The following is a 22,916-nucleotide window of genomic DNA, read 5'->3' as shown; positions in this document are numbered from 1 at the left end:
TTCAGTATTATATTCATAGATTTAAAGTAAAATGAATCCATATGTTACTCAGTCATTCCATGGAGTTGATAAGTGATTTAAATGGGTTATTTTAATACTGCTAAGACAACAAAATAGTAGACACTGATAACAATATTTAACAAACTACCAAACCAAAATCAAAATATTTCCTCATAATGAAGACAGTATTTGGAAAGTGGTATTCTCCCATGGAGAAGGGATACAGGACTTTTGAATTCCTGTGGTCTCACAAATTAGGAGTTGTCATCTCATTCCTACTCTAGTCTTCCCACAAATGACATCCTGGATAAGGATGTCAAATTGGTAGATGGTGACAAGTTCACAGAGTGAAGAACAATGGCAAGGACAGACTAACCCAAACTCATAGCCCTGGAACACCCCAAATGCAAACAGAACTGTAAAAGCATGAGGCCAACCACAAGTAAGAGAAATACGTTAGGAGAGAGAATTATCTACCCCTTCCGATCCCTGCCCACTCATCCACATTTCTGTCCTATGCTAAGCAGTGCAGGACAGGTATTTATTGAGAAAGTAAGGTGGTAAAACATTCTATACAATATAAGGAAGCTAAATGCTTTCTACTCTGGATCATCCATCATCTGGCACCTAGAAAAAAGCAGTGAGGAAAGACATTGGTCTCCTTCCTTTCCAGAGACCCATTGGGAGCATGAATGATCCCACACTCCTCATAGAACTATACAGACCAGGACCCACTGAGAGCATGGCAGACTCCATACCGCTTGTAGAGCTACACAGACCTGTGATCAGAACCTTCGGGGGGATTCTTCTCTGGCTCACCAGGTTTTACAGATTTTCTCTTCTCACATTTGTCAGAGTCTGGAGTGAGACATGTAAGAATGGTTTTCCTCCAGTCTCAAACGGGTTTAGTAGCTCACGCACAGCCCTGGCTGTCTCCTGGAGTGCCTGCCTCACCATGTAGCCACCTAGCAAGGGCTCTATCCACAACACACCACGCCCAAGATTTATCAATAGTGTGACATTTCACACCCTGAATTAAAAGTACACAGCACACATGGATGTTCTACATGTAAGACATTTATTTGAGTTTCCGGTACATCAGTATTTTAGGAAAGTATTAGATACACACTTTTCATGAAGAAAAATTAACAATTACAAACAGACAGATTTCCAGAAGTAAAACGAAAAGTGGTCACTTAATAGGCCTGTTTGCAGTTTGAAGTTGAGTTTCTATATTGACAGAAATTAAGATTAAACATTATGCTATTTTCAATGTGCATTAATTTTTCCTAATTGTCTCCTGGAAAACTTCGAAGAATCCAAGATACCTCATACATAGGTCAGTACTGGGATAAGAAGACACTGCTGTGAATTTTCACCAAACAGTCAAAAGATGTGCCACTGATACAGGCAGATTCTCTACCTACCCTCGCACGAGGTTCCTGTACAGGATGCCACGTTCTTTGATGGGCACCTCCAGTTCAGTGCACCATTCTTACCTGCTAAGATCTATACACCAGGTGACTCAATATCCAAGTTTACCAACCTTCACTTCTGTTCTTAAGCCACACAAAATGCATCCTAAAACTCAGCAAGGACCCAGGAGTGTTTGTGGCAGTGTTTCCCAACTGAGGTGCAGTCTTCCTGGGATGCACGTTTCCCTTCTCTTCCACTGCTGCTCTCCTCTGCCCTTAGGGTTATCACTGTTTCCACACCTCATCCTCATCCTCATCCTCATTGTTAAATGTCCTCTGTCCTTTCCTCCCTCACTGTTAGTGTGTATTCTGGTAGACATTACTCAATATAGATTTACCGGTGTTAAAGATAAATGGGGAAGTACCCTTTGTAAGTCTCTCGGGATTGGCTGAGCAAACAAAGCATCGTTTTCACTCTTACACAGCTGGAGCAAAGGCATTTATATCTCCTTGGTGGTCTAGTAGTAAACTGTATGACGTCCCTGGTTTTCTACAACTTTTTTTTTCATATAGGGTAGTAAGATTATCATTAACTTAGTATTAACGGAATGATTAGTTCAAGAAATATTCTGCTGATCCAAGTATTTTAAAGCTATTTTAAGAAACCAAAGGTCTACATATTTGAATCCCCTGAGAACCATATTAATAACCTGTGAGTGAAACTATCTTCCAAAAGTAGACAACTAAAGGCTAGGGAGGGGCCTCCGCGGTAGTGCCTAGCCTGTGTGAAGTCCTGTGTTCAATCCCCAGCGGGGAAAAGGCAACCTAATTAATAAAGATCACATGTAATAAAATCTATTATTATTATTATTATTTTGCCTGTGCTTTTTACTGTCTAAATCTCCCAAGCATCTTGAGGTTTTGCCTTGAGCTGTTTCCTTGGTTGCATGTGAAACAAAAGGATTCACTGGCCTGTGGAGCCTTTTTCACAGGCCCGAGTGAGAAGCTGTCTCAGTAGATTGCCTTTAGGGCAGGCTGGTCTGTTATTTTGCTACTTTACATAGTCCTGTACAGGTGTCATCTCCCTGACAGTGAAGGGACTGCAGCTTCTGAACACACAAGACCTCTAGACAATCCCTGTTTTCACTGAGAGTACATCTCCCTACTAACACACATCTCATCTGTGCTGCTGACATTGGGCATTATATCACAACTGAATTCAACAGGGAAACACCTGCCATCATTTTTTTTTTACATTCTATTAAAATGTACACACAACTATGGAAGAAACTGGAACTGAAAAGCACTCTCAAAATTAGTTCTTCATGTTTAAGCATATGAATTGGTTTATAATTTTACATGGCTGATTAGAATAAGAGTTAATTGACTTGGATGCCCCCAGTTCTCTCACAGACTTAATGGATCTGAAACTACAAAACATGGAAGAGAAGCTGGATTGGTGTCTCGGAGAGCACTGTTTCTGCTGTGCCCCCAAAAATGACCTCCTAAAGTTTCCCTGGAAGGATCTGAGTGCCATGCTCTGACGTGTGGAAGGTTCAAGGCCTGCCTGAATTGGGGCAGTTCTCCTGCTTGGCAAAATTAACTCAGGAGACTACTTGAAACAGATGAATTGTAGGACAGCTGGGTGACATAATTAGGTAGAAAATGGTCTGATATTTAACTGTAGAATTGTCAAAGTCAAAAATCACACACACACACAAAAACTTTCAACATTGCTTTGCTGTCCTATATTTCCTATAAATCCTTTAAATTTTTAAGTTCTGTTATACTAATTTCCATTTTCTGGTTAATTTTTCATCTAGTGCTTATTCTTAGATATAGAAGATACATAAAAATACTTCAGAAAATAGTGCTGAGCCAACAAGTCACTAACAATCCATTAGACCTCTAGACTTCTTTCAAGGCCTATATTTACTGATGATTAGAAAATGAAGCTTATTTGCTGTCCTGCACAAATAAAGACACCAATCAAAGGAGAGATGAAAGGGAAACAACAGGTTGTTTATTTCAGTAACTACACCTTTTGCCACCATCACCAAATGACCCAATGGTGGATGAGTCTAAGCAGTATGACAACCTCCAGGAGAAAATCCGATTCACATTTTCAATCATTAGTATAGACAGGGCCATTTCATTTCCTTAACACAAAACAATCATTTCCACAGTATCATAATAAATAAGTACTTCGGTACTAAGACAATTTGAGAGGAGGAGTCATGACAACAGAATCTCTGGCTTCTAGACATTGATCTCATCAGCTGGTAAATATTTCCTAACTGAGGCATCTTTCTAAAGAAAAAAGAACCCTGAAATTTCAACAGTTAGGGTATATAAAACAAGGGCAGTGTAAAGAATAATTTTACTCTCTGTTACTCTAAAATACAAACAAAGACTCCTTTGGGTGTTACCATAACTCCTCAATGCAGTTTTGTCTCTAAGTTCCTAATATTAAAGTCATAAATATTAGCTCCAGCTGCTGCCATCTGATGAGGACTGACAGCACACAAAAGGGAGTGTTTTAAAAACCACCTGAGGCATGAAACAAGCTGTCTAAGTACAACGGCTTCTGAGTTACAAAGTTTACAAAACAGCTCTACCATTAGAGTTCCAAAGACCAAAACAGATGCTCAGAATAGGGAAAGGGGAAGGAGAGATGTCTGAAGCAGCACACCGGCTTAAATCACATGAAATAATTTGGACAAGGCTTAAACTGAAAAATCACAGTTGAGATGAAGTGGGGGAAGGATTAGCATTCAATCCAGGAAAGTTACAGCACCACCTCAACCCTGTGTCCCTTCCAAAATGAAACAAAGCTGTATCAAAATGTCCAGTCATTCGAATGACCTGAAATGCCTTTACTCAACCATGATTTAGGAAGAGGAGATTCCAAGGGTAACACAGAGCTTGGTAGGAAAGTGCCCTATGTCTATGCTGCATAGGCCCGGCACCTCTTCTACACATAATACATCCTATACATTAAGTCTCTTTCCAGAATTCTAGAAGTTGGGCTTCACTCAGGCTAAGCACACTGCAAGAAGGGATAAACCCATTTCCATAGATTTCTGAAAAAGCAGACAAAATACAACGTTTTAGACCAAAACCATCTGAGCCTTAATCATTTTAAGTACCTTAATTCTTGCACAAAACAAAGCGAAGATTCCATTATCCCATTTATAAAGGCACTTGTCATCCTCTATAAAAACCAAGTCTTTTGAAATTAAAAAAAAAAAAAGGAAGTCTTGTCCTTGAGAACAATCACCATGGACTTAAGGTAGTCAGTGTGCAGAGAGTGAGGAGTGTGAAATCTGCCCAGATGCTAAAAACATCAGAACAGCGAGACGTGGGGGAGTCATTTCTGGGACCAGGGCTATTCTCTTTTTAGGTCCTGAATCCACTATGTCAACCTTAATTAACCTTGAGCAAATTAACAAAATCCATGATTAATAAAATCTGTTCACTTTGCATAAGGCGTCCTACCAGGAGCAAGGAAATGGCGACCCTTCTGATCACCTCCCTGCCTGTGCAAGCCAGGGCCAGGCTGGAAGCCTGTGGTCTACTTGAGCAGGTTCTGCAGCATGGCCGTGGCATAGGTAGGCCTGGCCTGCCTGCTCTCAATGGCGCTCTGAAGGTACTGGATGCCTCCACAGCGCTCCCAGATCTCTTCAAACTGTCTGGGCAAGATCTCAGCCCCACGCTTCCGAGTCAGACCTGTCTCCTCGAGATTCAGCTCACACATCTCCATGTCATCCTTGCCTGCAGACAAGAGACATCGAGAAATTACCATCTCTTTGCACGGCATTTTTATGAGTGCTTCTCCTGGAACACCCAACAATTCTCACAGATTTGAGAACCTATAACTATTTCTCTAAGACAGAAATCTTATTAAGTTCTCCATAAATCACTTAAATTTGCCCCCACTAAGGATTCTCAAAATATATAAACCCCACCATTGATCAAAGAAGTTATCAGGGTTAATACAAATTCTGTATGCCCTCAAAACTAGTACAAAATCACAGACAGATATAAACACCAATGACAAGTTTCGTAGGATATATATTTTTATGGTCTCTAAACAGGCACAAAAACCATGTTGCCTTGTAAATCAGTTAGTTAATCTTCCACTAACTGGAAACACAATCGAATTGCAAAGCTGTCATTCAACTCTGAAACGCAGTGACTGACTTATTACATTATATACATTAGAATGTTTTACCAAGGTTTTACAATCCTTTTTGTTTGATTTTTTTCCCCTGTGAATTATACACACCAGCTACAAGAAGGATGGGTGGCTTGTCAGGGTGGAGTTCCATCTGCCGAGCAATCCACGGTCCGTCAAAATGGGCATACCACCAGCCCTTTTTCTTGTTCTGAGGGTCTTTGTACTGGTCAGCAGGGCGGATGAACGGGATACGGAAGAAACGCTGCTGTCGGTTCATCTCAATCTCCTGCTGCCTGGCAGGAAGCTGAGCTGCAGGGTTCTGCTGAGCTATTATACAGAACAGGCAATGTTACACCAGCCGCCCGTGGGAAAGGAAAACAGACAGCATTCCTAAAATACACCGAGACATTTAGAAGGGGGAGGGGAGAACAGAGGTTCCTACTAGTAAATTTCAAATGTCAGTATTAGCTGCCTCCTAATGAACCAAATTCAGAGTGGGATTTCTTAGAATTGTCTTTGCCGAAAGATGTTTCTTAGCACTATGAATGTGCATGCATTCATATACACACCCAAGCACTGTGCATATGTACAGTGCACACACATGGTATATGTACACACATAGCCAGGCATGGGCACATGCACAGTACATACACACTCTAGTACTGTGCACATACATGGTACACACACACATATCCCCAATCATTGTGCACACACAAGGTCACACACGCATCTAAGCATCCACGCACATGAATGATATACATACACACACTCAAGCATTGTGCACACACACAGCACACATGCTAAAGCACTGTGTACACACAGAATATGGTGTACACACACACACACACACACACTGCTGTTGCCACCACCACAACCACCACCACCACCACCACCACCACCAGAGGCAACATAACCCTTACCAGATTCCCACAAATGGCTTATCAGTAACACTAAATTAATTCACATGGCAGGCAAGCAGTCTAGTATTATTTTTCCAACAGAATTTCAAGTTAAAGTTGAAGAATAACTTATATTTAACTACTTAAAACTAACTATTTATTATTTAGTAATTTTAAAATGAGAAAGATTTGTTCACCTAACTATATTTTCCTCAAAAAGAGAAATCCACTCAAATTTTTTTTCTCTTTTACCCACTTTGGGTTTCTTAAAGGCCAAGATAGCATAGATAACAGCATTTAGAGAAACATATCCACCCAAATCCCTACCTATAACAGGGAGTATGGCCCTTTCCTCAAAAATATTTACTTTGAAATGGAATTTCTCTTGGCAGAAAACCCACTGAAATAGGTGGAAAGTGTATACTATACCTGTTTCCTTGCCAATAGAAAGAAAAAAATTCTTCCTTTTTTACTAGTTCTAACCCTTGCTCGATTCAGTACTGAATGACTGGGCTTTTATTTAATGTGCAAATGTAAACACATTCCTAGAGCAATGGCTTTACATCCTGAGCAGCATAATTCTGGCAAGGCTGTTTATAAGCTTTATATCTTAGCTTTGAAAGTAGAACAACAATTTGCTGCCGTTCTAAGAACCTCAATATGAAATACAGAGAGCACCATGAAAGAGTGTACAACATATAGAAACCACGCACAGCCATGTGGCTTTTCTAAGAACTTGCAAAAACATCAAAAGAATGAAAATACTCCTGCTCTAGTTTTTGCCCCAAGAAACAGCAATAGCTTGTGGGAAGTTAGATTTATCTATTTGCAAATGAGAGAAAGCAAAAAAAGCACATAAGGAGGCCACACAGGCCTATGAAAGAATGAGGGGCCCATTTTGTTAGAGACATTAGGACCTGCATGGTCTTCAGCATAGAAGTAGAGATGGTTTGTTTTCTTGCTCCTGTTTTGTCCATTGCACACTGGCTTTAGGCCAGCCAGAGCTATAGAGGGAGACCCCCCAACACCCAAACTTAAGTACATAAATAATTTGAAAACACCAACCCTTCTGGGTAGTGAATGAGTGACTGGAAATTTACTAGGGCATTGACAGTTTCTATTCATTAACTTATTTTCTGAAATAACCGCCTCCTGAAGTTAATATGCTGAGTAAAACAGACTTAAATTATATTGAAAAGAGTGAAGAACTTCAGTTAAAATCACCAGACATTAAAATCTTGAAACTAATCTCAACAGTTAGCTTTCCTCCAACAGTGTTCACTTTAAAAGTCAGAGGGAAGGAAATACAAGCTCTAGCACTTGGAAGGCTGAGGCCAGTCTGGGATAGCTACACAGTGAGATGATGCCTTAAACAACAAATCAAAAATATAAATAAATTATAAGATGCACTTAGAAAAATCAGGCCCCACCCTCTGGCAAATGAACCTAACTGCTCAACTCCAGGAACTTACTGTAGGTAAAGGCAACCCAGAGTTTCTAAGGTGTGGAGGGAGATGCCCATCACAGAAAGTTATCTCCCTCTTTCTGCTAGCAGCTGTCATTATTAAATCTGTGCATATTACTACAAAGAACTCAAATCTCCTTGGACAGAAACACAGGTACCATCACAGCGCAGCATCTGCACCCAGCACCTAAGAGTTAGTCTTTCTTCTAGAAGGGTCAGCTGGGAAGTGAAGACAGCATTTTGCTACAGTAAGAGGTGCACACACCCAGTTTTAAATACATAAAATTTGGTAGATGATACCATCATTTATTCAATCATTGTTCAGCCCACATGTTTTGGGTCGATCTGAAAAAATGGAGCATATCTCAAGTTAAGATGTATCTTAATGCAGGTAGGCATGTTTCATATACTACAACTCCACTTACAACGTAGCAAAACAGTGTTTGGCAGAAAGTTAGTACTCTAGAAAGTAGTTTAAGCCCTCTTCCAGTTAGCTCATGTGTTACCACCCATTGACTTACGTGAATTGTTCAAAAATGGTGCAAAATCTGTGAACAAATATTGTATGTTGAAGAAAAGATAACAATGCCAAAGCCATTAAATGAGCATTTTTCTAATTTATAAATCTGTTGCATCAATTGAGGTGGTGACCAAAACGGAAATATTCTATCTGTAGCAAAGAATTCAAAGACTTGCCTATATGTACATGGTGTTCTGATTTTAAGAACTGTTTTAGAAAGCATAGGAGAAAGAAAGAAAGAAATGAAGAGAGGAAGGGAGGAAAGATACTTTAATTAACTATATTTTAGGAAATTCTGATTGAGGCACAGGTGAAGAGTAACAAAATATTAAAATTATACTTAATTTATAATTTGGGGACATAAAAAAAAACTAATAATAATAAACAGAGCCAGGCATTGGTGGCACAGGCCTTTAATCCCAGCACTAGGGAGGCAGAGGCAGGTGGATCTCTGTGAGTTCAAGGCCAGCCTGGTCTCCAGAGCGAGTGCCAGGATAGGCTCCAAAGCAACACAGAGAAACCCTGTCTCAGAAAACCAAATAATAATAATAATAATAATAATAATAATAATAATAATAATAATAAACAGTACTGTTTTTAGACAGTCAATATATTCTAATAATTTCTTCAAATTTCTTAAATCTTAAACTTGTGCCATTTTTAGTTTAGAAAGCTGGATTAAACTATTTCCAAAATCCATGGTTTAAAGCAATTATAAATATTCACTGGGTGATTTACCACTGTCCAAAATTATTTATGAAGCTCTCTTGGTGTGATAAATGAGAAGAGAGCGCGCTCAGACAGCCCAGGAAAGGGGACTGACACTTCTTACTCATCGCTGTAGAAATTTACCAGTTTATCAATGGCATCAAGTTTTTTTCTGTGAATTACAAAGTGTCCTCATTTCATGTTTTCAAATGAATTCCAATACTTCTAAATATAAAGACTACACAACATAGAATTTTCTCCATTGACCTGTACAGTATCTGGATGCCTTCCACACCTCCTTCCAACTACATTCCTCCATCAGGCTGAAGTTTATATGAGAAAAATACACAGAGAAAAGCATGATAAATACTTTACAGGTAGAAGTAGATTTTTGTGGTGAAAATGGCTCATATTCTAATTTTCTGAATGTTAACATATTGATTGATTTGCATAAAATTCTTAAGTTCATTGTTTTTTTTTTACTTCTGGATAGGACTCTTAAGAAATTTCCCTGACCTTACACTGTACTTACAGCAGCAAGATGTTATTTACTCCATTTGGGGACAAATGTAGATTTTTTTTTTTAAAATAGCAAAAAACTCCATGGAGCATTTGCAAACCCCTTCCTTTGTGATGTTCTGACTCAGATGTGTACGTTTTATAAGACAATGGAAATCTATCAAGGTAAAGGCAATTATAAAAATGTTCACAGGGAAGAATAGTAGAGCTAAAGGAAGAGCCCATGGCTTTTCTTGTGTGTGTGGGCAGGGGAGGAGGGCTATATACAAAACAAACACGATTTGCAGCAAAATCTTAATATATAACAATAAACAGGACACATAGCCATACTGTCATTTTCAATATGCAGAGAAAACGTTGAAGGGGAGTTTTGAACTCAATGTTCACTGGGGCTTCCACCTTTAAAGCTTACCATATCTCAGCTATAGATGATCCCATGACCTCATCCTATAAAGATTTGCTGAAAACTGCCCCTGAACAGTCACTAGCACTATCTTCCTTGTTAACAATATTGACCTCAGTAACTCTTTGCAGCAACTGAGAAACACTGAGGTCCTTAACCACTTAACTGAATCTTATCAAATATTGCTTTTATTTCCTGGGAAAGTGGTGAGTGCTTAAAGTCACACCTGAGAACTCAGACTCAATACATTGATAAACCACATGGCTGGTCACATGTTGCCTTTGACGCTAATCTGAATTAAGAAATATTGTGCTGATATAAAAGTATCCAGGTGACAAATGAAATTCCAATTTTGAAAAGCTGGGGCTGAAGAGATGTCTCAGTGGTTAAGAGCACTGGCTGCTCTTTGTGTGGACCTAGGTTCAACACCCAGCCCACACATAGCAAATAAGACCTATCGGTAACTCTGGTTCCAGGGGATCTAATGCCTTCCTCTGGCCTGCACACCTGTGGTGCACAACACATACATCCAGGAAAAACACCCATGCACACACAAAAAAGACAAATTTTGTCTAAGAACTTTAGATCTAGCTCACATTACAGATCATCTGAGCCATTGTGACGGTCTGCGGTGCTCTACTTTCTGGCTCAAGTGAACACTTGGTTTCTGCATCTAGGCAAAACTCACAGTATTTGAAAATAAAATCTGTAGTGAACCTTTTTTAAATAGGACAATCAGCATGGTGGTGGAGAACACAAGCACCAATTCTTTCCTTCTCTAGGCTATTATCCCAATTAAGGCACCAGAAGGGATGTATACCTTCATACTAAAAACGTATTTTGTTATTTGAGGAACTACTCTAAAAGCTAGATTAAATCTCAAAATTAAAAAAATAGAAAATAAAAATAAGACCCTGGTTAGCAATATAAAAATGCTAATTTTCATATGTACGCTCATGAGCATCCAGAAAGAACTGACCATAGTAACCTTGACATTTTCATGTGTAACCGTTTTTGTTTGTGTTTGGACTTTTTGCAATGTTGAGAATAGCACATGCTAGGCAAGCACTGGACCCAAAATGTCACTAGCCCTCCTCACATAATATTGATTTGTGTGTGTATGTGCTTATATGTGGAACTATGTACTTGGTATTGTATAACTTCTTATAAGACCGGTAATCATGGTTGTATCATGTTCACTAGATCATAATATGAGAAATTTATGTTGACTGTTTTACTCAAAAAAAATCATGTATAGTTATGCGCATTTATATACGATATACTTGGAACATTGAAAAGTACAGATTTGTTTTTACCATAATCAGTAACAGACTTGGGAGCCCGCTGCTCTGTTTCAGTGTTTCTCTTCTTGTTCTTGGATTTCCAGGCATGGTACACTTTCAGTCTCCTGTGAAATTCTTCTCTGCATGCTGCCAGGAGCTCAATGTCTATTGGTTACAGAGAAAGAAAAGAATTAACATCCTAAATTATTCCAATTATTCATCTGACATGAATATTCATAGCATGAACAGGTGTCTATAACAGGTTTGGGATTTTAGTTTCTAGTACAAGATAAAAAGTAAGCTGAGGGTGAGCATTTCACAATCTTTCCCATTGATGGATTATTAACTCACATACTATTATTATCCTATATCATTCACTCAACTCAAGAACTCTTGACTACATAGGCGTTTTTTATACGAAGAAATTGCATCCAAAAGGTTTTTAAGAAGAAAATGTGCTCAAATACAAGCAAGGGTTAAAATGGAAAAGAGATTCAACGAGGCACTGTCTGGATCAGGCTAGTCTGTCTGTGGACACATCTGTGGGAGACTGCATTAAGAAGGTGTGAAGGCCCAGCCCACCATGGTCAGTAGCATTCCGTGGGTTTGAAGCAGGATTGAGCAAGAGTGGACAAGCAGGAAATTACATGTGTGCATTTGCTCTTTCTGGACCATCGGCCCTCGCCTCCTTGTCCTGCATTGATAGGCTATAACCTGAAACCATGAGCTACGATAAACACTTTCTCCCCTGGCATCCGTTCTGTCAGGGCATTTTATCCCAGCAACATGAAAGAAACCAGAATACATACCTTTCTTTTCATTTTGTGACTAATTTGTGTCTTTATTTTCAAAGGAACAAACAAGGGAGCAAATATACAGGCACACGTACATTGTACACACACACACACACACACACACACACACACACACACACACACACACACACGGCACCCCAGTCTAAGTATTTATCATACTGGTACTGGTATGGCCCCCCCTCCTCTTCATCCTCTCAATTCACTTACCACAGGAAGTATTGATTGTATCACGCAGCTCTGCATATTTCCATTTACTGAGATCATGTTTCTTGGCGCCAGCAGCTGCCTTCGTAGCTTGTACAGCAGGACCTCTGCAATCATAGATTTTTTACATATTTAACCAAGAAACACACTGACCAAGAGGCAGGCACTCAGAATCAAGCTTCATGGTTTATTTTAAGATCGATATAACAAAGAAAGATGTTAAACACATCAGATTTCAAAACATGGAAAAGAGGAACACAGATGTTACGCTAAATAGACATAGCTGAGAATAATTATGAGTTTTTCCTTTTGTTTTAAAAAAGGAATTCAACTTTTATAATATATATAGTTTGATGGTCAAAGATACATAAGACACAAGTATATGCATATATGTGTTTGCAGGTGTGCGTTATGCTTTGATACATTCTGAAGATAACGCTGAATTCAAATCATTGTTGCACAAAACATAACCCTAGCTTTTCATTCATATTCTTAAACCTGGTAAAAGTATATTTGGAGTTAGAAGTAAATGAACTCAATGCATGCAAATGCTCCCCTCCCCATCTCTGTATTATTAGAATAGTAAAGCAAAAGTATAATCTACTGATTAACCTTATCATAAAGACAATTACACAAACATTAAAATAATAATAGAATTTACTTGATTTTTAAGACTTACTAACTTAGCACTTTAATTAATTTTGAAAATTTAAAGTTATCAAAATATTATTGATTTCAACTATACTTTTAAAAAAGTATGGACTAGGGTTGGAGAGATGAAGCAGCCATTAAAGGGTAGGCTCATAATCAAAAAAAGAAACTATGGATTAGATACTAGCAGGAGGTTATTTTATCTGAAAATTAAATTTGCACCAGTGGATTTTAAAGTACCATTCACGGTGAAGATCCACCTTACTCTACATCCCCCTCAGCTAGGCAATGTGGCTCCCAAACTGGAGGGGAGGGCGGTCCAAAGTACTCATTCCATGGGGATGAGAGTGAGAGCCCAGCCCAGCACCTTGAAGACTTGCCCCATCCAAAATGCCAGCTGCTTCCTCAGTGAGAAACACGATTAGAAGAATATTGCTTCTTTCTGTGTTAGGGTGGTATTTCTCATACAGAAATTTTATTAAGGAAATGAGTGAGTCATTCATATGACAGGTTCTAATCCAAATAATCAAAAGGAATTTAAAAATATGATTTTTGTAGTAAATACTTATTTCTGTAAATATACTGCACTAACCTACTCAAAATTTCTGACATTTCTTTGGCCATTTGTTCCCTACAAGAAAAAAAATGATAATATATAACACAATTATATAAAAGGCACATCACATAAGTTGCTTGAAATATATGAAAATATAATTAATTTTTAATACTATCAATACTGTAATCATTTTACTTCATAAGATATCTATTAACGACATACTTTTCCTTAATTCTATCCATAAAACACACCAAGATCTTTGAGTGTAAAGTTATTTGAGCACATCTCTATCACTGTGTAAAATTTTTCAGATAAAATTTCATGAGGGCTATGCTTCAGTGGTAGCTTTTATGTGCAGAATATAAATAGCATGCTCTAAATGCACACAGAAAACTTGGCAGGATATAGATGCCTTACAAGGATTTTTTTTTTTTTTTTTTTTTTTGCAGCAAAGATGCTTGGTGCATCCTTGTTAATTAGTTAGACAAAGTTTCAAGGTGGCAAACCAAGCTGATGTGCTCAAATAACAAGTCTAGAGATCCTCAGTTCCAAACCAAGGTATATATTTAAAAAAGAAAAACAGAGACAATCAATACAAGCACTTGTTAAATGAAATGCCCGATGTGATCTGACCTCGAAAGGGTTAGTGCATCTGAAAGAAAAGGCTGCCCTTTCTTTAATTGCTCAGGAGACTGCCACTTCTCTCAGCATTTGCTTAATTCTGTTAGCCGGAGTGACAGTTTCATTGGGTTCAAGAAACCCACACTTTCTTGATTCCGTTTCATCTCTGTCCTTTGCTTTTTATGTCCTCCATAGTTAATAATTTTCACAAAAGTTCTATTCACCCAACTCTAACAACCACAAACACTTCAGTAAAAACATAAAAATTGCACCTTAAAAAGATGGATATATTGGCTGTGGGTAGTTTCCTAGATGCCTACAAAGTGCTGGAACTCTGATTAAGGGGCAGGGGTTTTCACTGTGTGTGTGTGTGTGTGTGTGTGTGTGTGTGTGTGTGTGTGTGTGTGTGTGTGTGTGTGTGTGTATCAACACTTGGTATTGCTGGAGAGTTGTCTAAACAAGCACCGTAGAAGAAACTACACCTGCAAAAGCTGACCAGCAAAGATGAAACCCACAAAATGAACTATGCAAATGTAATCTAATAAAACTGTCTTTTCAGCAATATACTATCCATCTCTAGTTATACTATCAGTTTTTCAAACTTTTGTAACTTTCTAAAAGTATAGTCATTAAAATATTTGTACTTCTATTGTCCTCCTGCCTCCAAGTTTCTGTCTGTGTTTACCATCTCCTTCTCCTGAAGTGCCTTCCAACGGTTTATTCACAGCAGGTTCCCAAGGAGTGAAATCACTTTCCTGAGCTCTAGATCACTTGGTCTTTTGACCATAGAGATGTCTCCGAATGTTTCCAAACCAGGAGACAACTTCTACCAAATCACCCTCATCCCTGACTCTCACCAACATTTTACACCAGATTCTATACCAACTACATGAGATTTGCTGAGCCAAAACTGGCCCCTGCACCTAGGCACTTTCTTCTTCTTGAAGTGCTGAGCTGCCTGCAAATGCTTGGATTTCACCTCTGACATTAATTACAGTGTTTATTTAACAAGTTCAAATGACAACTATAAAGTAGTTGTTCTCATGGAGGGAGAGTAAACAGTGGCCACTCAGCAAGTATTCTAAATTCCTGGCTGGTGGTGAGGTAATAACAATGCTGCAAGTTTGCACTCCTGGTGTCTGCTGAGATGTTGTGTCCTGAACAGGAACTCTCCTCTGGCCCACACAAGATCCGCATGTATGCCAGGCACATAAAAAGTGAAGCATACCCACGAAAATATATTTTACATGTAAATTGTTTTAAATGTTAACGCATTTCTTCATAGTTTTAATGCACAATTTTTTATTTTTTTAATACGCAGCTTTTTATGCAGATGCAAACATTGTATAACCGAGAAGAGATCACACCTAGTTTTGTTTGGGACTCTGAAGAGGACTGTTCGTGCTGCTGTGGCTCTAGAGCCTGTGGGACGGTCTCTTATCAGTTTGCATTTCTAGCTATAGCATTCATGGTGGTTCTCTATGTAGGCAGAAAATCCGATTTGGACCATGTCTTTGTAGCGTCCATGCAACATCATAATTGAAATGTCGTCAGGAATGGCTGTCCTTTCCCCTTTACATGTGTTCATCCATGTTATTTATGAAACACCTTCTCTTGACGCTGTGGTCTTAGTTGAGAACTATCTTAATGCTGTTAAAATTCAGGTTGTATAAACATCCTTAAATGTTTTATAGCTGTGTACAATATGCTCTGTCATTTTTCCGGTGTTATTAAGAGCCTCTCTCTGGGGAAACGCAACAACAAAAGGAGTATTATGTATGAACCTCAGATGGAGACCCATTTCACGGATTAGTATAATTAATCATCATATACACTGAAAGCTAAGTATTTTACTTATTCTTATTTACTCTTCCACACCTGCTATAAAGATAATAGAGTAAATGTGTCTTACAACACATAAAACAAGTTGGTATTAGAGTCGAAACAACAGAAAAAAGGAGAGCAATTCATGAACTTCTACGGTTGAGCACCGGACACTCCCCTAGGCAAGAAAAAGTGGAAAAATTATTTCATTGTCTTTTGATAAAAGGAAGCAATTTAGAATTTACTCCAAGGAGGGAACTACTTCTCAAAAACTAAAGCCCAATCTTTAAAGAGATGAAGAGAAATGACATACGGTGTCATTTGTGGTCTTGCTCCATTAGCTCTGTGAAAAGAATATGTTTTGGTTACTATCATCACCAGCGCTGAATTGTAAAAATCTGGATTGTAAGAATTGTAAATTTGTGTTCTAATTACTCATTGATTTAAGAATACAAGTTATGTTTAATCTATATAAGATCATTGGTGTTTTAAAAATAGTCATTAGAAAGATTGCAAAATAATAAATTAATGGAATTAGTAAAAATTAAAGAGCAAATACATTAAGATTGGAAAATTCAGACGTTCATATCCTGTGTGATTTGGTGTTGATATAAATTTGGATGTCTCTACAATTTCGTGTGATTTGAAGTTATCAGTTTGCATCAAGGATCAATAATGGATTAAGATGATATTTGAAAACATATTACATGTGTGCAAACAAATCTTACTTAGAAGTTGCTGAACAGGAACTTAAGCTGGAAAAACAACTAAGAAATGTTTAGTACAGCAGTAGCCAAGTATATGCCACATACATAATTTATGTAATTATTATAGCCACTTTTGTGTGTACAGTCCTAGTCATCTCATTTACAATATCATATACCTTCATATATGGTTCAGACTCCACAGCTTTTTACATAATCACACACTGGAAAAACTTGTGATGACAAATGAACAAAAACATCTTTGCAGCTAAATAAAATCTAACCACCTGAATGGCGCTGCTTTTTCCTTTGGCAAGCAAATAGCGCCATCTAGTGGCTGTAATTTAATATGTCCCGGACATTGTTCTGAAAACATGTCTAATCACACCTCTCAAGATACAGAAAGTATATACCCCTCACAAATATGTTTGGCCTTTTTGAATGAATAATAAAAATGTATGATTATAGATTCTAAAATTCTTAAATGAGAAATATTAACTTTTCTGCAACTTAACACCAAGTATTAAGAACACCCATGCTGTTCCAAACTCCACCATAATCTCTAGACAAAATTCAGAATCTAAGGAACCAAATTAATTCTGTAAGATTGGCTTTCCTCTTTGTAAAGGAATAGGTCTTGCTCTGAGGCACGGGAGGGTAAACTGCAAGTGTTAAGAATGTGGTGTGTTGTTTCAAATTTGTGTTAGGAAACTGAAGAGCCCCTACTTTTTACGTAATAAGCCACATTATAATACAGTCACTACCTTCTATATCAGTATTTACCAAGTATTTAGAAACTAAATCTCTACCCAGAACACAATACCCTTAAACAATTTCAGAAATGAAGTTGAGTTTTGTTCTTAATAGAAAAGCCATTAGCTGAAAATTGGAGTTTTATATTCTAACAGTTCAATAACTAAATGGAAAAAAAAAATCAATCGTTTCATTCAATTACACACAAAAGTAAATCCAACTACTTTTAAAATGGTTTTACTTCAAATTTGTCAAAACCTAAAACCTAAGGCTCTCTACTAGTCCTCTTCAAATAGAGATGGGAAGAAGCAGGAAGCTCAAGAAAGCCCAGGTCAGGGTCGACCCAGAGCAACAGTACCTTCGCAGTGCCAGGTCGCTCTGCGCCTCATCACTGATGAGGTCAGACTCGTTCTGGGCGATACGCAGAGCCAACTCCCTGTCCCTGCACTCCTGTGCCAGGACGGCCTGCTGCTGGGACTCCTCCTCCCTCTGTCGGGCCAGCTGCGCCTCCACCTCAGCCTGCAGCACAAAAAAAAGCCAACCTAACAAGAGCTCTTCATACTCAAAATTATTACCTCGAACAAAAGGAAAGCTTAGTAGCCCGGGCCAGATTATCTGCTCAGACGCTACTTAAACACAGTCTCTCACTCTTACAGCCGCCCTCCCCCCACCCCCGCCCCAATTATCATTAATGCTTCACTTCCCCAATGCCAAATGGCGGGAGAAGCTGCATGGTTCCACCATTCTGTGACCCAGTGTGAGTTTCCCCAGTGCCATGCGAGCATCCGGGTGCAGACTGAATGGTTACACTTACAAGCATACACTATGAAAGCCAGACAAGAGAAACATGATCAACCGCTCTCAAACAGAACTCTAAACACTGGGGATTGAGGGCCGGGTGGTAAAGGCGCTTTAATCCCACCACTTAGGAAGCAGAGGCAGGCAGATCTCTTGTGAGTTCAAGGCCAGCCTGGTCTCCAGAGCAAGTTCCAGGATAGCCAGAAACAAATAAAAACAAGCAAACTACAAGTTACAACTGTCTTAAGCCTAGCTCATTCATAGTGGTACCTGTACTTATAAAATAACACTGTAGAACACTGAAGCCATTTTTTAAGAAGCAAGCTTTTAATTTTTAAAACATATTTAATTACAATATTATTACATCACTTCCCCGTTACCTTTCCTCCTTCCCGACCTTCCCATGTCCCCTCCTTCCAACTCTTCCATATCTCCCCCACTCTCAAACTGATACCCTTTTTCTTTGATTAACTTTTATTACTATGAAGTAATAGATTCCCATGTGGGATTTTTAATACATATTTCATTTGGGTTGACGTCCCCATCCCTACCTCAGCTCTCTGCCCCCTTCCCCACGGCATCCTCTCCCTCCCAGAATTCTCCCTCACTTTGGGCTGTTGTCTTCCCTTTAACACCTCTTTTTCACATCTCTTGGTCCCTTTCTAGTTGACTGGCCTGAGCCCACACTTGCTCCCACCTGGGCACATGCATTTGTCTTCCTGCCCCTTGATTACCTCACTTAACATAATGTTTTCTGGTTCCCAAAGTTATGTTTTAAGTGAATGCTTGTCTGAATTTCCCCTCAATATAGAAACAAAACTAATGGTTACTGAACTAGGAATTGTTGTACAATCTTTACTATGTGGTAACTCATTTAATACAACTATTAATTATCCCCAGTCTACAGAAAGAAATTCATTGTGATTATATATATAATTTTATATTTATATAATTTTATATTATATTTATATAATAATATATATATATTGTCATCATTTCTGTTGGTGACAAAGCCTAGATTTGAACTCACTTCTCTAGCACCAAGTCCCCATCCCACACTCCCTTCAGAATCAGCTTTTAACCCCTGGGGTAAACCAGTGATAGCTACTTGGGCAAACCAGGGTTTCACATCAGTTTCTTCATTACTTGCAGATTCTATTTGATAGAAACACAGTCCAATAAGCACATACCTGGATCCGCTTCTCGTCGTCTTCCCTCTTCTTCCTTTCCTCCTCCTCTTGTTTTCTCTTTGCTTCCATCTCAAGTTTCCTGAGAATGGGAGAGAGAACTCTTCAGACTTTTAACTATGAGAAATCTTTCAGGAGACAAACTTGAGCTATAAGTGAACAAGTACCAGAGAGCAGGATGAACCCAAGCCAGCCTCGGACCACACACATCATCCGCTAGGTTCAAATATCATAAAGTCTAGCTCCCCTAAACAATTCTTAAGCAAAACAAATGCAATCATCTTCCATAACGTAAAGCATTTCCAGATATTAACTGGGTAATGATGAGTTCACAGCCCAAGGAAATAAAGTTGGTGTATGAAAGGGTGAACTGCATGCCCATGTATTCACAATAACTAGGGTGTAGAATCAGTCCAGGAGCACAGCAGGGGGTGAAGAATGAGATCCTGCCATCTGCAGCAAGATGGGTGGAAGTGGAAATAAGCCAGACTTAGAAGAAACACAGGAACCGTGTGTTCTCTCCTATGGGGAAACTTAAGGAAAAGAGAGAACTCTATCCAAAAGTAGAATAGTGATTTCCAGAGATGCTGAAGAGAGCTTGCCAGGTGAAGAGATGGGGAGAAGGAGAAAAGGGTGGGTGGGTGTGTCAAATGTACACTACACATGCATCTTAGCATCACATGAATCCCATTAATATGTATGGTTAATACGTTACAAAACAAAATTTTCTGGGCAGGGTGGCTCATGCCTGTAAACACAGCACCAAGAAGCAGTGGCAAGAGGAGGGCTACAAGTTTGAGGACAGCCTGGTTTATATAGCAAAAATGGAAGTCAGCCAGAGCTAATTGACCCTGTCTCCAGAAGCCAAAGAATAAAATACAGCTAGATTGTATTAAATTAAGTTTTTGTGATACCACTCACGCAAAAAGTTTCAGACTTTAGGGCCAACAGATAAAGGCACTTGCCACCAAGACTGATACTATCAATCCCAAAACCCATGTGATGAAGGAGTGAACCAACTCCACAAGCTGTTCTCTGATTTCCATAAGCATACCATGGCAAAGAACACACACACACACACACACACACACACACACACACACACACACACACAAAGCTCACACGTAATAAAAAAATTTCAGACTTCAAATTTTCTTCTTAGTTTTTAGAGTTACAGATTAGGAACACCCAACCTGTAGTTAACAAATTCATGTAACTATATAAAATGAGCATTAAATTTTTTTGCAAACTCATTCTAAAATTGTTTGATTTGTACCAGGCGTGTTGGTATGTGAGTATAATGCGCACTCAGAAGGCTGTGGCAGGAGGATGGGAGTTCCAGACCAGCTCTGAATCCCTGTCACAATAAATAAATAAATGAAGAAATAAACAAATATATAGATAGATAATTAAATACATAGCTGGTAATCATCTGATATGAGTAGGACATAGCTTGAGAACAGCCATCATCTATCAGCCTTAGGCTCCTAGTCAGAACTCTGCAAATGGCTTACATCCGCCTCTCCTCCTCCTCCTTCCGCCGCCTTTGCTCGTCCTCTTCGCGCCTCTTCCTTTCTTTCTCCATCTCCTCTTGAATGCGCCTCAGCCTCTCTGCCTCCTCTTCTTGCTGTTTCTTTTTCTGCAGTGCACTGAGGAGATCTTCCGAGCTTTTAACTAGCGCATCATACTCTTTCTGTATTTGTTCCCTTGTCATCATGGTGGACTTAAAAAACCAAAGAACAAACATGTCCTTAAGAATCACCTCCTCTGCACAATGTGGATATGCTTAAACCACCGAACTGTACGCTTTAAAACGGACACAATGATAAGTTCAATGGTTTGGGGTTTTCACAAAAAAAATAAATAAATAAATAAATAAAATAAAATAAATAATAAAAACCTCTAAGATATATATAAATAGCTGGCAAAACTGATCAACAAAACTATGTTAATATCTTTTTTTTTTGCCGGCGTTGGTGGCGCATGCCTTTAATCCCAGCACTCGGGAGGCAGAGGCAAGCGGATCTCTCTGAGTTCGAGGCCAGCCTGGTCTCCAGAGCGAGTGCCAGGATAGGCTCCAAAGCTACACAGAGAAACCCTATCTCAAAAAAAAAAAAAAAAAAAAAAAAAAAAAAAAGATTTTTTTTTTTTTTTAAAACAGTTTCCCGTAGCCCAGGGTATCCTTGAACTAGCTATGGAGCTCAGGAGCCTCACAAACACTAGGATTATAGGTGTATACCATCGTGTCCAGCTAGTCACATATTCCTTGAAAATCTTCTCCACACATAAATACTTGAGTCTAGGTCCTCTCAAACAAGCCATCAATATCAGTAGCAGGCTGTGAGAAAAGCTGTATAAATGTAGCTTTAAAATATTTTTAAGGAATGACTATCTCCTTTAGCCAGTTTGCTTTCTTTACTTACACCATTCAATTAGTACCTAAGGAATGTTGGGAAATTACAACTAAACCTGTTGGATGATTTTCCTGGGTTAATTCTGATTGAAGCCAGTCTCACCTTTGATCTGTAAAATCAAAATCTACTTGTAGCATTTTCTTCCTTTTCTTCATTATTTTTTTCTTTCTACCTCTAATATTTAACCTGTCAACAGGAACTACAAAAGGCTTAATTTAAGTGCATTGACTTCTGAGTGCTACTTGAGAAAACCTGTAAAACACCCTAACATATAATTGAGGAAATTGAAATAAAGATGAAATGTGGTAACAAGCATTATAGAAAATATTTTTAGTCACATTGATATTCAAGCAATTGAAAAATCAAACCTAAAATTGCTCCACTTTCTCCTTTAAAAATGAAGAAAGCTAAGTGCTACTTTTAAAATAGCTAAGTAAATTATGAAGGTCATGTGTTAACCACAACAAATCATGTATCCTAACAGCAGAGGTACAAAGTGACACACATAATTATGATGGAGAACTATGTAAAAATGTATGCGTCCAAAGTATGATTATAAAGGAAACGGTAACACATATTATCTGAACGCTTAGTGTGCTGCTACAAAAGAGTGTTGGATGACTTTCGCTCCATTTTCAACACTGACACATTACTTTTATAATTTAGTAGTTTCATTTCCGGGACCTGAGGACGTAGCTCTGTAGAAGGGCATGCTCAATGAACTTTGCTCAAGACCCAGCACCTCCAGAAAGAAAAATAAATACAATAGAAAAAAATTTGTTTTGGAAAGTAGAAAAGCATAAAAGGAATTAATTTACATTAACCCTCCCTGGATAATGACTGTAAAAGCTTAACAACAAAGTTTTAGTATTTTAGTTACTCTCTACAGGGTAATATTTTGCCTAACAACAGACAAAAAAAATCACATATAGCCGGGTGTTGGTGGCGCACACGCCTTTAATCCCAGCACTCGGGAGGCAGAGGCAGGCGGATCTCT

At 38.6% G+C, this 22,916-nt stretch overlaps 1 protein-coding gene across 2 annotated transcripts in view; it reads right to left on the bottom strand.

The window, feature by feature from the left end:
- Positions 1–1,059: 1,059 nt before the first annotated feature.
- Positions 1,060–22,916, bottom strand: part of Myo6 (myosin VI) — a 135,105-nt gene continuing 113,248 nt past the window's right edge. Inside the window, exons 26-33 of one of the 2 annotated variants that reach the window (XM_035443823.1) lie at positions 21,020–21,228; positions 19,509–19,587; positions 17,879–18,039; positions 12,415–12,518; positions 11,426–11,557; positions 8,481–8,507; positions 5,704–5,922; positions 1,060–5,189 (exon numbers count right to left, since the gene is read on the bottom strand). In XM_035443823.1, the coding sequence (XP_035299714.1) occupies positions 4,990–5,189; positions 5,704–5,922; positions 8,481–8,507; positions 11,426–11,557; positions 12,415–12,518; positions 17,879–18,039; positions 19,509–19,587; positions 21,020–21,228 (1,131 nt within the window). In that variant the 3' untranslated portion in view covers positions 1,060–4,989. The remainder of the gene's footprint in view (positions 5,190–5,703; positions 5,923–8,480; positions 8,508–11,425; positions 11,558–12,414; positions 12,519–17,878; positions 18,040–19,508; positions 19,588–21,019; positions 21,229–22,916) is intronic. The other variant, XM_035443824.1, reaches the window with a different exon arrangement.

This window comes from Cricetulus griseus, chromosome 4, assembly GCF_003668045.3.
Source record: "Cricetulus griseus strain 17A/GY chromosome 4, alternate assembly CriGri-PICRH-1.0, whole genome shotgun sequence".
Taxonomy (NCBI): Eukaryota; Metazoa; Chordata; class Mammalia; order Rodentia; family Cricetidae; genus Cricetulus; species Cricetulus griseus.
This window is presented reverse-complemented; position numbering and strand designations above follow the sequence as displayed.